The 21547-nt window shown below is 37.9% G+C and overlaps 1 protein-coding gene across 5 annotated transcripts in view; it reads right to left on the bottom strand.

Annotated features, from left to right (window-relative positions):
- Window positions 1-21547, bottom strand: part of MCMBP (minichromosome maintenance complex binding protein) — a 67957-nt gene that overhangs the window by 28552 nt on the left and 17858 nt on the right. For all 5 annotated transcript variants that reach the window (XM_060033958.1, XM_060033959.1, XM_060033962.1 and 2 more), the window contains exons 2-6: window positions 17544-17629; window positions 16794-16934; window positions 16621-16662; window positions 6562-6663; window positions 1164-1308 (exon numbers count right to left, since the gene is read on the bottom strand). In XM_060033958.1, coding sequence (XP_059889941.1) covers window positions 1164-1308; window positions 6562-6663; window positions 16621-16662; window positions 16794-16934; window positions 17544-17629 — 516 coding nt within the window. The remainder of the gene's footprint in view (window positions 1-1163; window positions 1309-6561; window positions 6664-16620; window positions 16663-16793; window positions 16935-17543; window positions 17630-21547) is intronic.

The raw sequence follows: 21547 nt of genomic DNA, 5'->3' as shown, positions 1-21547 counted from the left end.
ATTGCTTAGAAACCAACAAACAAGGTAAACTTTACATAAATAATGCACTCAAATGTATTCAAAAGCTCTGAAAAGTATGATATTCAAACAAAAGGGGCAAGAAATAGAAGCACCAATAGTTTAAATAATAAGAGAATTACCATGTGTTTTGGATTCTAATATGTTATTTATTGTTATGATACACCGTTAATTTTAATAAACATTTGGGGGGTGAGTGGAGAAAAAGAATACTATCACATTTGTATACATTTACTGTAAAACATTCCAATTTTAAAAACATTAAAATATGCCTTAGCATTAAAGAAATACGGTAATATGAACTTATAAAGTAGAATAATATATGATAAAATGAAATTCAGTAGTAAATCTTTGTTTACCACTGAGTGTTATATTTGCCCTCTCAACCCATCCTTCACATTCAAATTAACTAGACTAATTTGTTTTTACCTCCTCTGCCTTTAACTTGTCCTTGGATTAAAGATGCTAAGGAGAAATGACTGGACACAAAAGGAGAAATAAAGACAAACTTATCTACCTGCCATATGAAGGAATTCAGTGTTCATAATAACTGTGATTGGAGAAATCAATAATGATATATACCAATTTTGAAATTCTCTCATTCTCTTGGAAAATTTCAACTTTTGGTCTCCTTGTTTTAATCAGAATTGTGTTTTAATTAATTTTAAAGTTTAGGAGTAAGTAATCCAGTATACCACAATTTCACATTTTTCCTCCAATGTTTTCAGTCTTACTAATTAAAAGCATCACTATTCCAAAAAGAAAATAAGAAAGGATGTTTCAGATATAAATAAGTCACTTTTAGGGTAGAGTACTTCATATTACTTAAAAGCTGAGATAAATAAAATACGAAGAAAGATAAAAGACCTTTTCCAGCTACCCAAATTGAGACCCTTAACAACTGACAGTAGAGTAGCCACTTCTCACTAAGTGATGCCTAACTGCTCAATTATGAAGCACAGTGTGACCAAAGAGTAACTGTTCAAACTCTCAGAACCGTCTATAATTCTGATAAACCTCAAAGCAAAGTTGTCAAATTACTGCCAGCTCCTAAATCTAGAGCTACATTATACAACAATTAATTCTGAATATGAATCTACTGCAAGAGACCAGAAGTCTACCGAAAGCCCAATGGCACACACTACCTGCTTGCCTGGCACCCGCGTGCTGCTCTTTCTGTTTATTCGGCTGTAGGTCCATATCTTCATCATCTTCATAACTCCTCTTGTGACGACTGGGAGTGTAGGACGTTGAAGGGCTGACTCGAGCTTGGTTTGTATTAACATAGACGTTAAATGAAAGGTTAAGGAAAGATTTTCATGAACTGGGGAATATCGTAAGTTACCCTACCTAGGTGACTAATAAAAGACTATTACTTTGGAGGGAAGAGATATGGGAACATATATATATGTATAACTGATTCACTTTGTTATAAAGCAGAAACTAACACACCACTGTAAAGCAATTATACTCCAATAAAGATGTAAAAAAAAAAAAGACTATTACTTTGGCAGTTTGGTTAAAATAAAAATGTATTTTTAAAAGAAGGTTGATGTATACAATAAATAAGCTATACGGATATATTGTATAGCAGCAGTCCCCGACCTTTTTAGTACCAGGGACCAACTTCATGGAAGACAATTTTTCCCGGACGGGTGTGTGTGTGTATGGGGGGGATGGTTCAGGCGGTAATGAGAGCGGCAGGGAGCGGCAAAATGAAGCTTCCCTCACTCGGCCGCCGCTCACCTCCTGCTGTGCAGCCCAGTTCCTAACAGGCCACGGCCCAGGGGCTGGGGACCCCTGTTGTATAACACAGGGAATACAGCCAACATTTTATAATAAATATGGAGTATTATCTATCAAAATTTTGAATCATTATGTTGTACACCTGAAATTAAAACATTATTGTAAATCAACGACACCTCAATTTTTTAAAAAACCCAGAATAACAAAAATTTATTTTCAATAAAAGAAGGCTGAACTTCCAGTTTGGGTCATAAGAATTAACAGCTCAAACTTATGCCCCCTACCTTGCTGTAAAGAACTGTAAAACTGATCTCCCAAGGCAATAGAAATAAAAGCAAAAATAAACAAATGGGACCTAATCAAACTTATAAGCTTTCACACAGAAAAGGAACCATAAATAAAATGAAAAGACAACCTATAGACTGGGAGAAAATATTTGCAAAAGATGAGACCTACAAGGGCTTAATTTCCAAAATATACAAACAGCTCATATAACTCAATAAGAAAAAAACAAACAACCCAATCAAAAAATGGGCAGAAGATCTAAACAAACACTTCTCCAAAGACGGAATATAGAAGGCCAACAGGCACATGAAAGATGCTCAACACTGCTATTTATTAGAGAAATGCAAATCAAAACTACAATGGGGTATAATCACTTCACACTGGTGAGAATGGCCATCATCAAAAAGTCTACAAATAGTGCTTGCTTCGGCAGCACATATACTAAAAAAGTCTACGAATAATAAATGCTGGAGTGTGGAGAAAAGGGAACCCTCCTACACTCTTGGTGGGAATGTAAATTGGTGCAGCCCCTATGGAAAACAGAATGGAGGCTCCTTAAAAAACTAAAAATAGAGTTACCATTATGATCCAGCAATCTCACTCCTGGGCATATATATAGAAAAGACAAAAGCTCTAATTTGAAAAGGTACATGCATCCCAATGTTCAAAGCAGCACTAGTTACAATAGCCAAGACATGGAAGCAACCCAAATGTCCATCAACAGATGAATGGATAAAGATGTGGCGTGTATACACACACACACACACACACACGGATACTACTCAGCCATAAAAAAGAATGAAATAATGCCATCTGCAGCAACATGGATGGACCAAGAGATTATCATATTAAGTGAAGTAAGTCGGACAGAGAAAAACAAATATTATATGATATCATTTATATGTGAGATATAAAGAAATAGTACAAATGAACTTATTTATAAAATAGAAACAGACTCACAGACATAGAAAACAAACTCGTGGTTACCAAAGGCAAAGGGTAGGGGCTGGGCGGGGGAGGGATAAATTGGGAGTACGGGACTGACAGATGCACACTACCATATATAAAATAGATAAACGACAAGAATTTACTGCTTAGCACAGGGAAATATATTCAGTGTCTTGAAATAATCTATAATGGAAAACAAACTTTAAAAAAGAATACATATATATATATATGTATAACTGAATCACTTTGTTGTATACCTGAAACTAACACAATATTGTAAATCAACTATACTTCAATTAAAAAAACAAAAAACCTGTAAAGCTGAACAGAAGGCATGAAGCAACTGTTTTCAGTCTTTGGACAACAAAGAACATAAGGTTATGATCCTTGAATGAGAAGAAACACCACAGGTAAACTCCACATTCTCCCCAGCTCTCTCAGGGGCATTTTCCAAATTGCAGCAAAGGGAAGTGGAGGTTCTGCTCTTGCTGGTAGAGAAAACAGAGCACATAGCTCAAGGCTACTGAAGCAACTGGAATTTGCAGAACAGTTAGAGAGCAAAGAGCTTCAAATAGAGCCCTAGGAGAGAACAGCTGCTGCTTGGTTGGGAGCTTAGCAGAGCTTCTGGAAGTTACACAATACTAGAACTGGACCCTGCTGAGAATCACGAGCATTTAGGTGAGACCCGGAAATAGCACATCTCGCAAGTAAGGACTACATCCTACATTGTAAGTGCCACTCATACCTACCTTAACAAATCCCAAAACCAAGCCTTGGCAAGATCAAAGTGACCCACTTAAATTACCTGCCTGCCAGAACAAAATTCAACACTCGTGAAGACAAAACTGTCAACAGTGTTGTACATCAGCATAACTAATCATAACACATGATTAATTATGTGAAGAAGCAGGAAAGTATGGCCTATAAGCAGGATTAAAAACAGTATCAACAGAAAAAAAAAAAAAAAAACCAGAGACAACCTGGATATTGGAATTAGCAGACAAGGGCATTAAAAAGCAATTCCAAAATTTACAATTTTAAAAGAAAAGATGAGGACTATCATCAGAAAAATGGAAACAAAGAAAAAGAACCAAATGAAAAAATCTAGAACTAAAACATAAAATGGAAAAAAAAAACCCTCAATCACCTGAGAACAATAATAATTAGTCTACAATCATGTGATTTGAGCCCCAGAAAATGAGAAAAAGATGAGACTGGGACAGAAAAATATTTGAAGAAATAATGGCTGAAATCTTCTGAAAATATCAACCCACAGATCTAAAAGCTCAATAAAACCCAAGCAAGATAAACACAAAAAAACCAGACGTGGGCACATCATAGCCAAGCCGCTGAAAACCACAGAGAATATTAGAAGCAGCCAGAGGAAAACTAAAGACCCACTACATACACGTGACAATGATAAAAATGATAGCTATCCTTTTATAAAAAAACAATGGAGGCCAGAAGGCAATGGAACAATATCATTAAAGTGTTGAAGATGGGAGATACCTGTCAATCAAGCATTCTATAACCACTGGGAGAAAAAAAAGCATTCTACAACCTCCGAAAATATCCTTCAAAAACAAAGGTGAGGGACCTCCCTAGGGGTCCAGTGGTTAAGACTCCATGCTCCCAATGCAGGGGGGACATAGATCCCTGATCAGGGAACTAAGATCCGGCATGCTGCACAATGCAGCACCATGACACACACACACACACACCGGCATGCTGCACAATGCAGCACCATGACACACACACACACACACACACACACACACACACACACACACACACACACACACACACACACACACACACACACACACACACACACACACACACACACACACACACACACCGGCATGCTGCACAATGCAGCACCACGACACACACACTCCGGCATGCTGCACAATGCAGCACCACGACACACACACACACACACACACACACACACACGCACACACGCACACGCACACACACGCACACACACACACACCAAAGGGTGAAATAAAGACATTTTCAGTTAAAAAAAAAGCTGAGAAAATTTATTACCAACGGATTAGTACTTAAAAAAAAGGCTCAGTGAAATGATTCCAGACAAAGACAAAAGAGCTAGAAATGATCAATATTTATGCAACATAAAAGACGTAATTTTCCCCCCTTATTTCTAAATTTATGTAGGAGACAACTGTTTAAAAGATCAACAGAAGTATATTGTAGTGAGGCTCAAGGATCAAAGAAGAAATCACAAAGGAAATTAGAAAATATTTTGAACTGAATGAGAGTAAAAACAAGTCAAAATTTGTGGGATCCAACTAAAGCAGTGATTAGAGAGTATTTTATGGCCTTAAATGCTAATATTAGAAAAGGAAGATATGAAATGATCTGCACACTAACCTTAAGGTTTAAAAAAAAATTAAAACCATTACTAAAAACGAAGGAAATAAGAGCAAACATCAATGAAACAGAAAACAAAAAATTAAAGTAAAAAGTTGATTCTCTGAAAAAGGATAAAAGAGAAAAATAAATTAACATTTTGGAAATGAAAGGAGATCACTGTTAGATATGCCTTAGACATTAAAAGGAAAATAAGGAAATACTATGAAAGTTTTATGTCAATAAATTCAAGAACTGTGATTCAATGATTGTGAAACATTCCTTGAGAGATACACAACTTTATCACAACCGACACAAAGTATCTGTTAAAAAACTGATTTAGTAAGTTAAAATCTCACCAAAAAAATGCCTGGCCTCAAACTGGAAACAACCCAAATGTTCATCAATTGGATACTATATAAACAAATACCATCAGCAATAAAAAGGAATGAACTATGGATACACATGGATGAATCTCAAATGCATTATGCTGAATAAAAGATATCAGACACAAAAGACTATATGTTATATGATTCCATTTGTATGACATTCAACAATAGGTAAAATTAAGCTATAGTGAAAAAAATCAGAGCAGTCGTGGGGAGGAGGTGGTGACGGGAAAAAGGCACAAAATTCTTTACTTCCATGGGTGTGCAAATTACAGGTGTATGCAAACCACTTAAGTATACCTTTAAAATCTGTGCATTTCAGTATGTGAACAATGCCTAAAGAAATTAGTAACTAAAAAAAATAAAAATGAGAATGAGATGTCTCCACAATCTCTCAAAAGAACAAACATATTGTTTTCCCTTAATAAAATTAGAATGAGTTCTAATTTAAAACCAGTTTTTTTACTTAATGATTGTGCAACTCTCTTTTTCAGTCCCTTTAAATCCACCTCAATCCTTTAAACAGTTTTTCACTAGCAGAATGCACCTAATTTTATCATTTCTCAGTGATGAATACTGAAGGTTGTTTTATAGACTTTCCTGTTTAGGACAAAGGAAACACATTTTATAAAAATAAAGCCAAGCTCTATAAATGAAGAATAATTTTCTTTTCCAGCTACCTTCACTGAGGTAAAAAGACTAAGTTTAAAGAAAAAATCAAAATGTGAATTGTGCTCTCTTCAATTAAGAAAATAATCAGTAACCATTCAACACATAAGAAGGTTCAGATAAAGGATATTTCTTTTACCCACGTGGATTCTCCAGGCACTGGAACACAATAGAAAGTCTGTCTTTCCAAAGTGGTAGTTCGTGGAGAGTTTAAATCAACTTCTTGCTGAGGCTGTGATATATACAAAATTTTGTTTTATTTAAAAAAATTTATTACAAAAACTTTAAAAATTAGCAACCATATTTCCATGTTATTTATAAAATCACAGTAAATACTTTCATATTAAGAGTTAATTAACAAGCAACTACTAAATACACACTATCATTTTTGAAAAGAAAACAGACATAAAATCATTTCAAATGCAATAATCAATACAGTACCTTCCTTCAAATCCAAATATACAGCACCCTAGGTTAAAAAATTAAATCCCTTTGAATATTAATCAGAGTGAGGCCTCCCGGAGGTCCTCATTTCAGCACCAACACCAGCTCTATCCAACTGTCTGCAAACTCCAGTGCTGGACGTCTCAGGCCAAACAACCAGTAAGACAAGAATACAGCACCACCCATCAAAAGAGAAAAAGAAAAGAAAAGAAAAGAAACAACAAAAAACTATGTTACAGACGAAGGAGCAAGGTAAAAACCTAAAGACCAAATAAATGAAGACGAAATAGGCAACCTACCTGAAAAAGAATTCAGAGCTATGATAGTAAAGATTATCCAAAATCTCGGAAACAGAATGGAGAAAATACAAGAAACATTTAACAAGGATCTAGAAGAAATCAAGAGCAAACAAACAGTGATGAACAACATAATTACTGAAATTAAAAATACTCTAGAAGGAATCAATAGCACAATAACTGAGGCAGAAGAACAAATAAGTGAGCTGGAAGATAAAATGGTGGAAATAACTGCCAGGGAGCAGAATAAAGAAAAAAGAATGAAAAGAATTGAGGACAAGGGCTTCCCTGGTGGTGCAGTGGTTGAGAGTCCACCTGCCGATGCAGGGGACACAGGATGCAGGGGACACAGGTTCGTGCCCCGGTCTGGGAGGATACCGCATGCCACGGGGCGGCTGGACCCGTGAGCCATGGCCACTGGGCCTGCGCGTCCAGAGCCTGTGCTCCGCAACGGGAGGAGCCACAGCAGTGAGAGGCCCGCGTACCGCAAAAAAAAAAATAAAGCAAAAAAAAAAAAAAAAGAATTGAGGACAATCTCAGAGACCTCTGGGACAACATTAAACACACCAACATTCGAATTATAGGGGTCCCAGAAGAAGAGAAAAAGAAAGGGGCTGAGAAAATATTTGAAGAGATTACAGTCGAAAACTTCCCTAACATGGGAAAGGAAAGAGTCGATCAAGTTCAGGAAGCACAGAGAGTACCAAACAGGATAAACCCAAAGAGACACACCAAGACACATATTAATGAAACTATCAAAAATTAAATACAAAGAAAAAAAATTAAAATCAGCAAAGGAAAAGCAACAAATAACATACAAGGGAATCCCCATAAGGTTAACAGCTGGTTTTTCAGCAGAAACTCTGCAAACCAGAAAGGAGTGACAGGACATATTTAAAGTGATTAAAGGGAAAACCCTACAACCAAGATTACTCAACCCAGCAAGGATCTCATTCAGATTCGATGGAGAAATTAAAACGTTTACAGATAAGCAAACATTAAGAGAATTCAGTACCACCAAAGCAGCTTTACGACAAATGCTAAAGGAACCTCTCCAGGCAGGAAACACAAGAGAAGGAAAAGACATGCAAAAACAAACCAAGGAACAGGATAGAAAGCCCAGAGATAGATAAACGCGTACACATACTGTCATCTTATTTTTGATAAAGGAGGCAAGAATATACAATGGAGAAAAGACAACCTCTTCAATAAGTGGTGCTGGGAAAACTGAACAGCTACATGTAAAAGAATGAAATTAGGGGCTTCCCTGGTGGCGCAGTGGTTGAGAGTCTGCCTGCCGATGCAGAGGACACAGGTTCGTGCCCCGGTCCGGGAAGATCCCACATGCTGCAGAGTGGCTAGGCCCGTGAGCCATGGCTGCTGAGCCTGCGCGTCCGGAGCCTGTGCTCCGCAACGGGAGAGGCCACAACAGTGAGAGGCCCGTGTACACCCCCCCCCAAAAAAAGAAGAATGAAATCAGAACACTCCCTAACACCATACACAAAAATAAACTCAAAATGGATTAAAGACCTAAATGTAAGGCCAGACACTATCAAACTCTTAGAGGAAACCACAGGCAGAACATTCTATGACATAAATCACAGCAAGATCCTTTTTGACCCACCTCCTAGAAAAATGGAAATAAAACCAAAAATAAACAAATGGGACCTAATGAAACTTAAAAGCTTTTGCACAGCAAAGGAAACCATAAACAAGATGAAAAGACAACCCTCAGAATGGGAGAAAATATTTGCAAATGAAGCAACCGACAAAGGATTAATCTCCAAAATTTATAAGCAGCTCATACAGCTCAATATCAAAAAAACAAACAACCCAATCCAAAAATGAGAAGACCTAAATAGACATTTCTCCAAAGAAGACACACAGATTACCAACAAACACGTGAAAGGATGCTCAACGTCACTAATCATTAGAGATATGCAAATCAAAACTACAATGAGGTATCACCTCACATCCATCAGAATGGCCATCATCAAAAAATCTACAAACAATAAATGCTGGAGAGGGTGTGGAGAAAAGAGAATCCTCTTTGCACTGTTGGTGGGAATGTAAATTGATACAGCCATTATGGAGAACAGTATGGAGGTTCCTTAAAAAACTAAAAATAGAACTACCATACGACACAGCAATCCCACTACTGGGCATATACCCTGAGAAAACCATAATTCAAAAAGAGCCATGGACCACAATGTTCACTGCAGCACTATTTACAATAGCCAGGACATGGAAGCAACCTAAATGTCAATCGACAGATGAATGTATAAAGATGTGGCACATACATACAATGGAATATTACTCAGCCATAAAAAGAAACGAAACTGAGTTATTTGTAGTGAGGTGGATGGACCCAGAGTCTGTCATACTGAGTGAAGTAAGTCAGAAAGAGAAAGACAAATACCGTATGCTAACACATATATATGGAATCTAAAAAAAAGAAAAAAAGAAAAAACCCAAAATGGTCATGAAGAACCTAGGGACAGGATGGGAATAAAAACACAGACCTACTAGAAAATGTACTTGAGGATGTGGGGAGGGAGAAGGGTAAGATGGGACAAAGTGAGAGAGTGGCATGGACATATATACACTACCAAATATCAAACAGATAGCTAATGGGAAGCAGCCACATAGCACAGGGGAGATCAGCTTGGTGCTTTGTGACCACCTAGAGGGGTGGGATAGGGAGGGTGTGAGGGAGGGAGACGCAAGAGGGAAGAGATATGGGGATATATGCATAGCTGATTCACTTTGTTATAAAGCAGAAACTAACACACCTCTGTAAAGCCACTATATTCCAATAAAGATGTTTAAAAAACACCCAAAACAATTAAGAAAATGGTAATAGGACCATAAATATCAATAATTACCTTAAATGTAAATGGATTAAATGCTCCAACAAAAAGAAACAGACTGGCTGAATGGATACCAAAACAAGACCCGTACATATGCTGTCTACAACGGACCCACTTCAGACCTAGGGACACATACAGAATGAAAGTGAGGGGATGGAAAAAGATATTCCATGCAAATGGAAATCAAAAGAAAACTGGAGTAGCAATCCTCATATCAAACAAAATAGACTTTAAAACAAAGACTATTACAAGAGACAAAGAAGGACACTACATAATGATCAAGGGATCAATCCAAGATGATATAACGATTATAAATATATATGCACCCAACATAGGAGCACCTCAATACATAAGACAAATGCTAACAGCCATAAAAGGGGAAATCGACAGTAACACAAAAATAGTAGGGGGACTTTAACACCCCACTTTCACCAATGGACAGATCATCCAAAATGAAAATAAATTAAGGAAATGCAAGCTTTAAATGATACATTAAACAAGATGGACTTAATTGATATTTATAGGACAGTCCAGCCAAAAACAACAGAATACACTTTCTTCTCAAGTGCTCATGGAACATTCTCCAGGACAGACCATATTCTGGGTTACAAATCAAGCCTTAGTAAATTTAAGAAAATTGAAATCGTATTAAGTATCTTTTCTAACCACAACGCTATGAGACTAGATATTACAGGAAAAAAAAAACTGTAAAAAATACAAACATATGGAGGCTAAACAATATGCTACTAAATAACCAAGAGATCACTGAGGAAATCAAAGAGGAAATCAAAAACTACCTAGAAACAAATGACAATGAAAACACAACAACCCAAAAGCTATGGGATGCAGCAAAAGCAGTTCTACGAGGGAAGTTTATAGCAACACAATCCTAACTCAAGAAACAAGAAAAATCTCAAGTAAACAACCTAATCTTACACCTAAAACAATTAGAGAAAGAAGAACAAAAAAATCCCGAAGTTAGCAGAAGGAAAGAAATCATAAAGATCAGTTCAGAAATAAATGAAAAAGAAATGAAGGAAACAGTAGCAATGATCAATAAAACTAAAAGCTGGTTCTTTGAGAAGATAAACAAAATGGATAAACCATTAGCCAGACTCATCAAGAAAAAAAGGGAGAAGACTTAAATCAACAGAATTAGAAATGAAAAAGGAGAAGTAACAACTGACATTGCAGAAATATAAAGGATCATGAGAGATTACTACAAGCAACTATATGCCAATAAAATGGACAACCTGGAAGAAATGGACACATTCTTAGAAAAGCTCAACCTTCTGAGACTGAAGCAGGAAGAAATAGAAAATATAAACAGATTAATCACAAGCACTGAAATTGAGACTGTGATTAAAAATCTTCCAACAGGGCTTCCCTGGTGGCGCAGTGGTTGAGAGTACACCTGCCGATGCAGGGGACACGGGTTCGTGCCCCGGTCCGGGAAGATCCCACATGCCCCGGAGCGGCTAGACCCGTGAGCCATGGCCGCTGAGCCTGCACGTCCAGAGCCTGTGCTCCGCAACGGAAGAGGCCACAACAGTGAGAGGCCCGCATACCGCAAAAAAAAAAAAAAAAATCTTCCAAACTAAAGCCCAGGACCAGATGTCTTCACAGGCGAATTCTATCAAACTTTTAGAGAAAAGCTAACACCAATCCTTCTCAAACTCTTCCAAAATACAGCAATGGGAGGAACACTCCCAAACTCATTCTATGAGGCCACCATCACCCTGATACCAAAACCAGACAAAGACGTCACAGAAAAAGAAAACTACAGGCCAATATCTCTGATGAACATAGATGCAAAAATACTCAACAAAATACTAGCAAACAGAATTCGACAGCACATTAAGAGGATCATACACCATGATCAAGTGGGGTTTATCCCAGGAATGCAAGGATTCTTCAATATATGCAAATCAATCAATATGATACACCATATTAACAAACTGAAGGTTAAAAAACCATATGATAATCTCAATAGATGCAGAAAAGGCTTTTGACAAAATTCAACACCCATTTATGATAAAAACTCTCCAGAAAGTGGGCATAGAGGGAACCTACCTCAACATAATAAAGGTCATATATGACAAACCCACAGGCAACATCGTTCTCAATGGTGAAAAACTGAAACCATTTCCTCTAAGATCAGGAACAAGACAAGGTCGCCCACTCTCACCACTATTATTCAACACAGTTTTGAAAGTTTTAGCCACAGCAATCACAGAAGAAAAAGAAATAAAAGAAATCCAAATAGGAAAAGAAGAAGTAAAGCTGTCACTGTTTGCAGATAACATGATACTATACACAGAGAATCCTAAAGATGTTACCAGAAAAATACCAGAGCTAATCAAAAAATCAGGTAGAGTAGCAGGACACAAAATTAATGCACAGAAATCTCTTGCATTCTTATACACTAATGATGAAAAATCCAAAAGAGAAATTAAGGAAACAATCTCATTTACCACTGCAACAAAAAGAATAAAATACCTAGGAATAAACCTACCTAAGGCGACAAAAGACCTGTATGCAGAAAACTATAAGACACTGATGAAAGAAATTAAAGATGACACAAACAGATGGAGAGATATACCATGTTCTTGCATTGGAAGAATCAACATTGTGAAAATGACTATACTACACAAAGCAATCTACACATTCAATGCAATGCCTATCAAACTACCAATGGCATTTTTCACAGAACTTAGAACAAAAAATCGCACAATTTGTATGGCAACACAAAAGACCCCAAATAGCCAAAGCAATCTTGAGAAAAACGGAGCTGGAGAAATCAGGCTCCAGGACTTCAGACTATACTACAAAGCTACAGTAATCAAGGGTTTCCCTGGTGGTGCAGAGGTTAAGAATCCACCTGCCAATGCAGGGGATATGGGTTCGGGCCTTGGTCTGGGAAGATCCCACATGCCACGGAGCAACTAAGCCCGTGTGCCACAACTACCGAGCCTGCGCTCTAGAGCTCCTGAGACACAACTACTGAAGCCCGCATGCCTAGAGCCTGTGATCCACAACAAGAACCCCATGCACCACAACGAAGAGTAGCCCCCACTAGCTGCAACTAGAGAAAGCCCGCGCACAGCAGCGAAGACCCAACACAGCCAGAAATAAAATAAATAAAATAAATAGATTTAAGAAAAAAAAGCTAAAGTAATCAAGACAGTATGGTACTGGCACAAAAACAGAAATATAGTTCAATGGAACAGGATAGAAAGCCCAGAGATAAACTCATGCACACACAGTCACCTTATCTTTGATAAAGGAGGCAAGAGTATACAATGGAGGAAAGATTGCCTCTTCGATAAGTGGTGCTCGGAAAACTGGACAGCTACATGTAAAAGAATGGAATTAGAACACTTCCTAACACCATACATAAAAATAAACTCAAAATGAATTAAAGACCTAAATGTAAGGCCAAACACTATAAAACTCTTAGAGGAAAACATGGGCAGAACACAGACATAAATCACAGCAAGTTCCTTTTTGACCCACATTCTAGAGAAATGGAAATAAAAACAAAAATAAACAATTGGGACCTAATGAAACTTAAAAGCTTTTGCACAGTGAAGGAAACCATAAACAAGATGAAAAGACAACCCTCAGAATGGAAGCAAATGTCTGCAAACAAAGGAATGGGCAAAGGATTAAACTCCAAAATATACACAAGCAGCTCATGCAGCTCAATATGAAAAAAACAAACAACCCAATCCAAAAACAGGCAGAAGGCCTGAACAGACATTTCTCCAAAGAAGATATACAGATGGCCAGCAAACACATGAGACGATGCTCAACATCACTAATCATTAGAAAAATGCAAATCAAAACTACAATGAGGTATCATCTCACACCGGCTAGAATGGCCATCATCAAAAAATCTACAAACAATAAATGCTGGAGAGGGTGTGGAGAAAAGGGAACCCTCTTGCACTGTTGCTGGGAATGTAGATTGATACAGCCACTATGGAGAACAGTAGGGAGGTTCGTTAGGAAACTAAAAATAGAACTACCATATGACCTAGCAATCCTACTACTGGGCATATACCCTGAGAAAACCATAATTCAAAAAGAGTCATGTACCACAATGTTCATTGCAGCTCTATTTACAATAGCCAGGACATGGAAGCAACCTAAGTGTCCATCGACAGATGAATGGATAAAGAAGATGTGGCACATATATACAATGGAATATTACTCAGCCATAAAAAGAAACGAAATTGAGTTATTTGTAGTGAGGTGGATGGACCTACAGTCTGTCATACAGAGTGAAGTAAGTCAGAAAGAGAAAAACAAACAAATACCGTATGCTAACATATATATATGGAATCTAAAAAAACAAAAAAAAGTTTCTGATGAACCTAGGGGCAGGACAGGAATAAAGACACAGACGTAGAGAATGGACTTGAGGACACGGGGAGCGGGAAGGGTAAGCTGGGACAAAGTGAGAGTGTAACATTGACATATATACACTACCAAATGTAAAGTAGGTAGCTAGTGGGAAGCAGCTGCATAGCACAGGGCGATCAGCTTGGTGCTTTGCCACCACCTAGAGGGGTGGGATAAGGAGGGTGGGAGGGAGGCTCAAGAGGGAGGAGATATGGGGATATACGTATGCATATAGCCGATTCACTTTTTTATACAGCAGAAGCTAACATAACATTGTAAAGCAATTATACTCCAATAAAGATGTTAAAGGAAAAATGAAAAAAAAATTAACTCCCTTTAAATAAACATGTTATTTTATTAAATTTTTTCAAAGACAGTGCTCATGGTAATCCCACTGTCTCTCTCATAAAAAGCTATCAGAATTAGCCCATTAAATAGGAATTTAGTGAAATACTCATTACGAGGTAGCTCTGAGATGAGATTTAAAAGTCAGATATTATTCCTTAGAAAAGGCATATTCTCTATTTCAAATATACTTAGAGATAAGAGGCAGAGAGGACCCAAGATGTAATATTGAAAAAATTATTTCAACAAACACATATTACTTTTAGAGTACCAAAAAAAAACCCTTAAAAGTAAGTAAAATCTATATTCTGTTTAAGAGAAAAAGAAAGAAAGAAAGGAAACAAAGAAAGAATCCCAGAGATATCAATTGAGCCTGAGATAATATATATAAGCTAAGTTTTTTCTGTATTTCTTTCCAGGGCCAAAGTTCCCTTTTCCTGGTGTGGTGCTCTTACTTATGACTCTTTAGCAACGTAGTACAAAATAAAAACTCTTTGCCTTTGGGAGTGTCACAGATAGACAGTCTCACCTATTTCATTTTCCCATTTCCAGGGGCTGAGATTGTTGAGCTATAGAGACACTGCATTATTGTGTACTAGGAAAAAAAATGTGTATTAATTTATTAGCCTAATATGGCTTAGGGCCCCTCAAACAAGGGATGCAGGAAACCTCAAGTTGATTCATTAGACTTGCACAATGGTGCATGCTATGGGGCACCCTAAAGGAAAAAGACATGGGAGAGCTGGAGGCCATCATGTGTAAGATTAAACGAATCCATCATTCGTGAGTCCGTTACTCTAAATAAGTATAGGAAGTTATCATTTTTTCTTTATAGCAACCTTTCAAATTAGGGCTTTTCTTCCATACAGATCAGCCCGCTGGGCTAAAACATTTATTCAACAGAAACAATTTATACTGTGAATTAACAGGCTGGGATTAGGGTTTATATATTAACCTCTTGAGGTTTGGGTAAGCAGGAGACAGACTCCCAGAATGTAAAAAGCCCTAAATAACCCGATTAAACTAAGATTCTGGACTGCAAAGCAGAAATCTAATAGATCCAGAATGGAGGTAACTACTGAGGTTCACCTTTCTACTGGGGTCGTGCCTCAGCACCTGCCTGGTCAATCCCTACCTGTGATACTTGTTTTCTTTCTAACAATTGAAAATTACCACCTGTGTTTCAATAGTACCACATGAAAAACACACAAAAAGCAAAATATGAGATATTTTTAGTTAATATATTTTGACATGCTGATAATCTTCTTCTACTATTAAACCAGAAATAAGTTTTAAACTTTCCCCAGTCACAATGCCAGCCATGTTGAACAGGTGTCTGAATGAAATTAAGTTTAATTCTGCATGTTGTTCTTCTACTATCAGAAAAGCAATACCAAAGAAAATGCAGATATACTGTGGTTCCTCTAATTGCTTTTCTAGTAAGTTTCTATCTCAAAACTACCCCTTTTACAACTATAATTATATCCAGGATTCTGTCTTCTTCCCTTTCCCATTACTGATATGTAAGAGAGTTCCTATTACTTCCTTTTATCAAAGAAAGCTTAAGTTTACTTTTTTCCTCCCAGGAAAAGAGGGCAGGATTTAATCAAATTTAATTAAGCACGTGTAAAGCCCTAAATTAATCTTCTTTCATTTTTCTTCTACTTTTCATTTTAAAAGAACTTATCATAACCTGTAATTTTAAAAAGCAGGTATATAGGTATTAGGAAAAGAAAGGAATTTTTTCATTTACAATATTCCACCTTCTAAGAGATTTTTAGATCAAAAAAAAAATCATATCAGTGAATATATTTTAAGTATACATACCCCACACTCTGCTACATCTCTATATTTTCCAAAATGAAGAACCTATGACCCAAAGCAAAAAAATAACAGTATTATATCAATCTATCAGAATGAAAATTACCATAAACAACACAAGGACAAAATTAATACTACTAATTGTAAACAGTAAGTTTCATGAATAAAGCAATACATACACGTGCTTTTGTGTTTCGGTTAACGGTTTCATAAACTCCCATGTAAAATTCAGGGTCAAACATATCCTGAATCATGCAACGGAACTTGACAAAACTGTTAGGTTTCAAATAATGAAGGGGAACTTCATTCAATGATGGTACCTTTAACGAAAACGAACAATCAAGTCAAAATATTCTGTGTATAAAACATTAAGTACATATACATAGACATATATATCCAGACTCAAACCGCAATTCCCACACACACACACAAAATCAAGGGAGCCAAATGATCCCAATGGTTAATATAACACAATTGCTAAAAAAAAGTACTTCCTGTGTTCTCGCAAGTTTGTATGATGACATTTGACTATAATGTAAAAGGATGCTTTTCCTTCACAACACTTTCCAATTAGCAGAAAGGCATTTGCTTTGTTGAGTTCCTCTCTTAAAACTCGTACATGTCAACTCTTTTAAAATGAAGGTAATAAAACAAAAGATAATCGAATCTCTCACAACTACCCATTTTTTTCATGGTCAATTACTGCCACCTAGAGGCGCCAATATAGAAGCACTTATTTGCTTGAATTTAAGTTTAAGTTGCAAAAGAGACCAAAAACCTTTTAATACATATGCACTTAAAGCACAGGGCAGTGAACATTAATTTATATATATTTAAATTGTATGTGGATTACTGCTCTACTGTGAGAAACTGCAAGTCTGCCCAACCCTCGCCACCCCCCTCCCCCCCCCCAATAGCAATGAGCTCACCCATTTAGGAGCATTATTTTCCTTCAGCTTTTCCTTAAAATACTCAATTACTTTCTTCTCCCAGCCAGGATTAACTCCATTTTGAGCTGAAAGAAAAATATACTGTTCAAAGCTGAAAGTACAATCTATAATAATAGACAATGTTCACACATTAGTTTAGTGTGCACCTTATTGGAAGCACTGAACAAGACACCAGAAGCTGCCCTGTTGGGGGTTTGGGTATTACAATCAGGGCGAGGCTGACCCCCTGCAGGCTCTCAGGAGCTAACAATCTCCTGAGGACACCCACAGCATGAGATACGAGACTCCCCAGACAAAGCAGAACAGGAACCATCATTTGAAAAGCAGACTGATCTTTGAAAACATTTTTATATAGATTTAAAAAAATTTTTACAATTACCCTGAAATGAAGAGCAGAGAGTGGTGGTGGTTTTTTTTTTTTAAGTTTTTATTTGGGAATAATTTCAAACTTTCAAAAAGTCACAGTAAAAAATATGTCACAATGATAATTACAAAGAACACCTGTAACCTTGCCCCATTTACTTTATTTGCTTGCTCTCTCTCTCCCACATATTTTTCTGACTCACCTGAGATTACATTACACACATCATTTATTTTTACCTTTAAATAGTTCAATGTGTTTCCTAAGAATAAGGAGATTATCTTATATAACCACAGTACTTGTTATCAATCTCAGGAAATTCAAAATTGATACAATACATTTTATCTAATCTACCATCCATATTCCAACTTGTCATTTGACCCAACACTATCCTTTATTGCACTTTTTCCACTTCAGTACAGGACCCAGTCTAGAATCACATACTGCTTTTAGCTATCGTGTTTTTTTAATCTCCTTTATTCTGGAACAGTTCCTCAATCTTTATCTCTTATGACACTGACACTGCAGAATACAAACCCTTTATTAAAAAATAGAAATCTCCTCACTGGGTCTGTCTGACGTTTCCTTATGAGTAGATTGCAGTTACGTGTTACCAGTCAGAGTGCTACATAAGGATGCTGTGCCCTTGTAGGTACATCATTTAGAGACAAGATGTCCATCTTCCCCTCATCGATGACGTTAATTTTCATCACCCAAAGTGACAGCCAATTTCTCCACTGTAGTTACTTTCTTCCCCTTACAACTAATAAGCAATCTACAGGAGATACCTCAGACAATTATCATGAAACTTGCCCTGCTCCCAAGATTCAGCATCCATTTTATGCTTCTTGCAATGATGATTGCAAAATCAGAGAAAGGTGTTTTTTTTTTTTTTTTGCGGTACACAGGCCTCTCACTGTTGTGGCCTCTCCCATTGCAGAGCACAGGCTCCGGACGCGCAGGCTCAGCGGCCATGGCTCTCGGGACCAGCCGCTCAGCGGCATGTGGGATCTTCCCAGACCGGGGCACGAACCTGTGTCCCCTGCATCGGCAGGCGGACTCTTAACCACTGCGCCACCAGGGAAGCCCAGAAAGGTGTTTTTAATGTCATGTTAAAGAAAACCAGACTTTGAAAAATTATGGGAATTGGTCAAGACCAAAGAGTGAATCATCAACAGAATTAGGAATATATGTTTTCATGAACTAGAACTACCTAACCATAGCTGGTCAGTACTTCCACCATCACACAGGTACCATACTCATCACACAGGTGCTATGGAGATGTGGCGTAAAGGAATTTTGTCTATATTTGTTGTGGAGCTGATTCTGTTAGAAATACTCATAAAATCCTGCTAACACCATGCTGCAGCAGAGATTCCAAATGCTTTCACTTAACTGAGCAAAGGACAGTTCTTAAAAAGAACTCGTGGAGGTGAAAAACGAGGAAGTGATTCTGATGTGCAATGAGGGTTAAATCTACTACTAGTAAACCAGTCCTCAAAGCTTGGTCCCCAGACTAGCAGTATTAGCACCACCTGAGTGGTTGTTAGGCAAATTCTTCAGCCCATCCAAGACCTACTGAATCAGAAACTCTGGAGGTGAAGTCTAGCGATTCATGTTTTAAAATACCCTTGAGGTGATTCTGATGCACACTAACATTTGAGAACCACTACTCTACTAGACACATGCCAATAAATGATTACTGAATTGGACGGTGGGGGGAGGGGACCAGAATAGGTATTTTTGCGTCTAGTCCAAATGGATGTTTAAAGAAAAGACCTACATGCAGCCATGACTGTGAACACCACTATGCTGACTGCATTTGTGTAAGAAACTTGAATATACCACATCACAGGTGATGAGGCTACATCAAAGAGTGATTGGGAAGCAGTAAGTTACTTCTAAGTAACTTACATGCATACAAAATGTTCTTAAGTAAAGGCCAGCTTACTAATATCTGGTACTGCTGGACAATTAAAGGACTGCAATAGATAATTCCAAAATTATCAAGAGTACAATAACTGGGCTTCCCTGGTGGCACAGTGGTTGAGAATCTGCCTGCTAATGCAGGGGACACGGGTGCGAGCCCTGGTCTGGGAGGATCCCACATGCTGCGGAGCAACTAGGCCCATGAGCCACAACTACTGAGCCTGCGCATCTGGAGCCTGTGCTCCGCAACAAGAAAGGCCACAATCGTGACAGACCCACGCACCGCGATGAAGAGTGGCCCCCGCTTGCCACAACTAGAGAAAGCCCTCGCATAGAAACGAAGACTCAGCACAGTAAAAATAAATAAATTAATAAACTCCTACCCCCAACACCTTCTTTAAAAAAAAAGAATACAATAACTATCCATTATTTATTAAGCCTACTGTGTGCCCAGCACTCTGCCAGGTGCTATCAGGATATTTAAAATTGAAGGAACTTAAAGCTAAGATAAGCTATGGATAGAATAACAGGCAAAAGCAAAGAAGAGAAACTAACGTAGGTCAAAAAAATCTCAGTGAGGGCTTCTGAAAGAGGTGTTTGAGCCAGGCCTGGGAAGAAGGGTAGAACTGAAACATGTTGAGGTATGAGGGATGGGCATATTCCAGACGTAGAGCACTCTGGGGGAAGAAAGAGTAATGGTAAACCAAGGACAAGGATGGACACTACCAGAAATTCAAATACATGGAGCACAAAGTGCCTGGAAAAGAATAAAGCTACTGAACAAAAGGAAGAGGAGGCCAAACACATCACAGAGTTTTCAATGCCAGGCTACAGATCTGCTCTCTATTCACAAACAATTCACCTTTACATTTCCAGGGTCTAGCAAGGGCCTGGGACATAGCTATCGGAGTTAGAGAAATAAACATTAAATAAGTACAATGTAGAGAAAATAGGTTGTTTCGCAAGACTAGCATCCATTTCCCCTTTTTCTAGTGACAGTGCCTCTTTTTGAGGGAGGAACCACAGCACCGTTACTCCCAGCCCAAGGGTGGACCTGACCTAGACCTCACAGTGGTTCTGATGATCACTTTAGGGATGCACCAATCAAGGACAATCCTGGGAATAAGGCTTAGTAGCTGGGCTCAACATTATAGGTTATAATCCCGCAGCTGCATGTGGCCACAGTGACCAAGGTCTGTCTGAAAACTAAGCCATCCCAGAGGAAAGTGGAGTAAAAAGGCTGATTTCTGTAGACACAGGGTGAAGTATTTGGCTGTAATTGAGCCTGACGTTAACCCTCTCAGGAACCGTTACCTGAGACAACGTATTCATCTTCTCTGGTTTAAGCAGAATCGAGTTGGGCCATTTGCAACCAAGAGACCTGCTGAGCACACACATATCACTCTATTATATTTCCCATGAATTCCTGGCCATCTGAATGTGGGCACCACTGCACTCAATCCTGCCCTAGTTTAAGTGGTCAGGGGAACTGAGGAACAAAAAATATATACACTTTCACACTCTCACCAACAGCATATGAGGGTTCTATATAACCTCACCAACACTTGGTCTTGTCAATCTTTTTAATCCTAGTCATTGTGCTGGGTATGCAGTAATATTTCACTGGGGTTTGAATATGCATTTCCCTAAGGACTAGTGATGTACACCTTTTCATATGTTTATTGACCATTCC

The sequence above is a fragment of the Delphinus delphis genome, chromosome 16, assembly GCF_949987515.2.
Source record: "Delphinus delphis chromosome 16, mDelDel1.2, whole genome shotgun sequence".
In the NCBI taxonomy this organism is placed as follows: Eukaryota; Metazoa; Chordata; class Mammalia; order Artiodactyla; family Delphinidae; genus Delphinus; species Delphinus delphis.
Note: the sequence above shows the minus strand (reverse complement) of the source record. Positions and strands in the feature narration are given on the sequence as shown.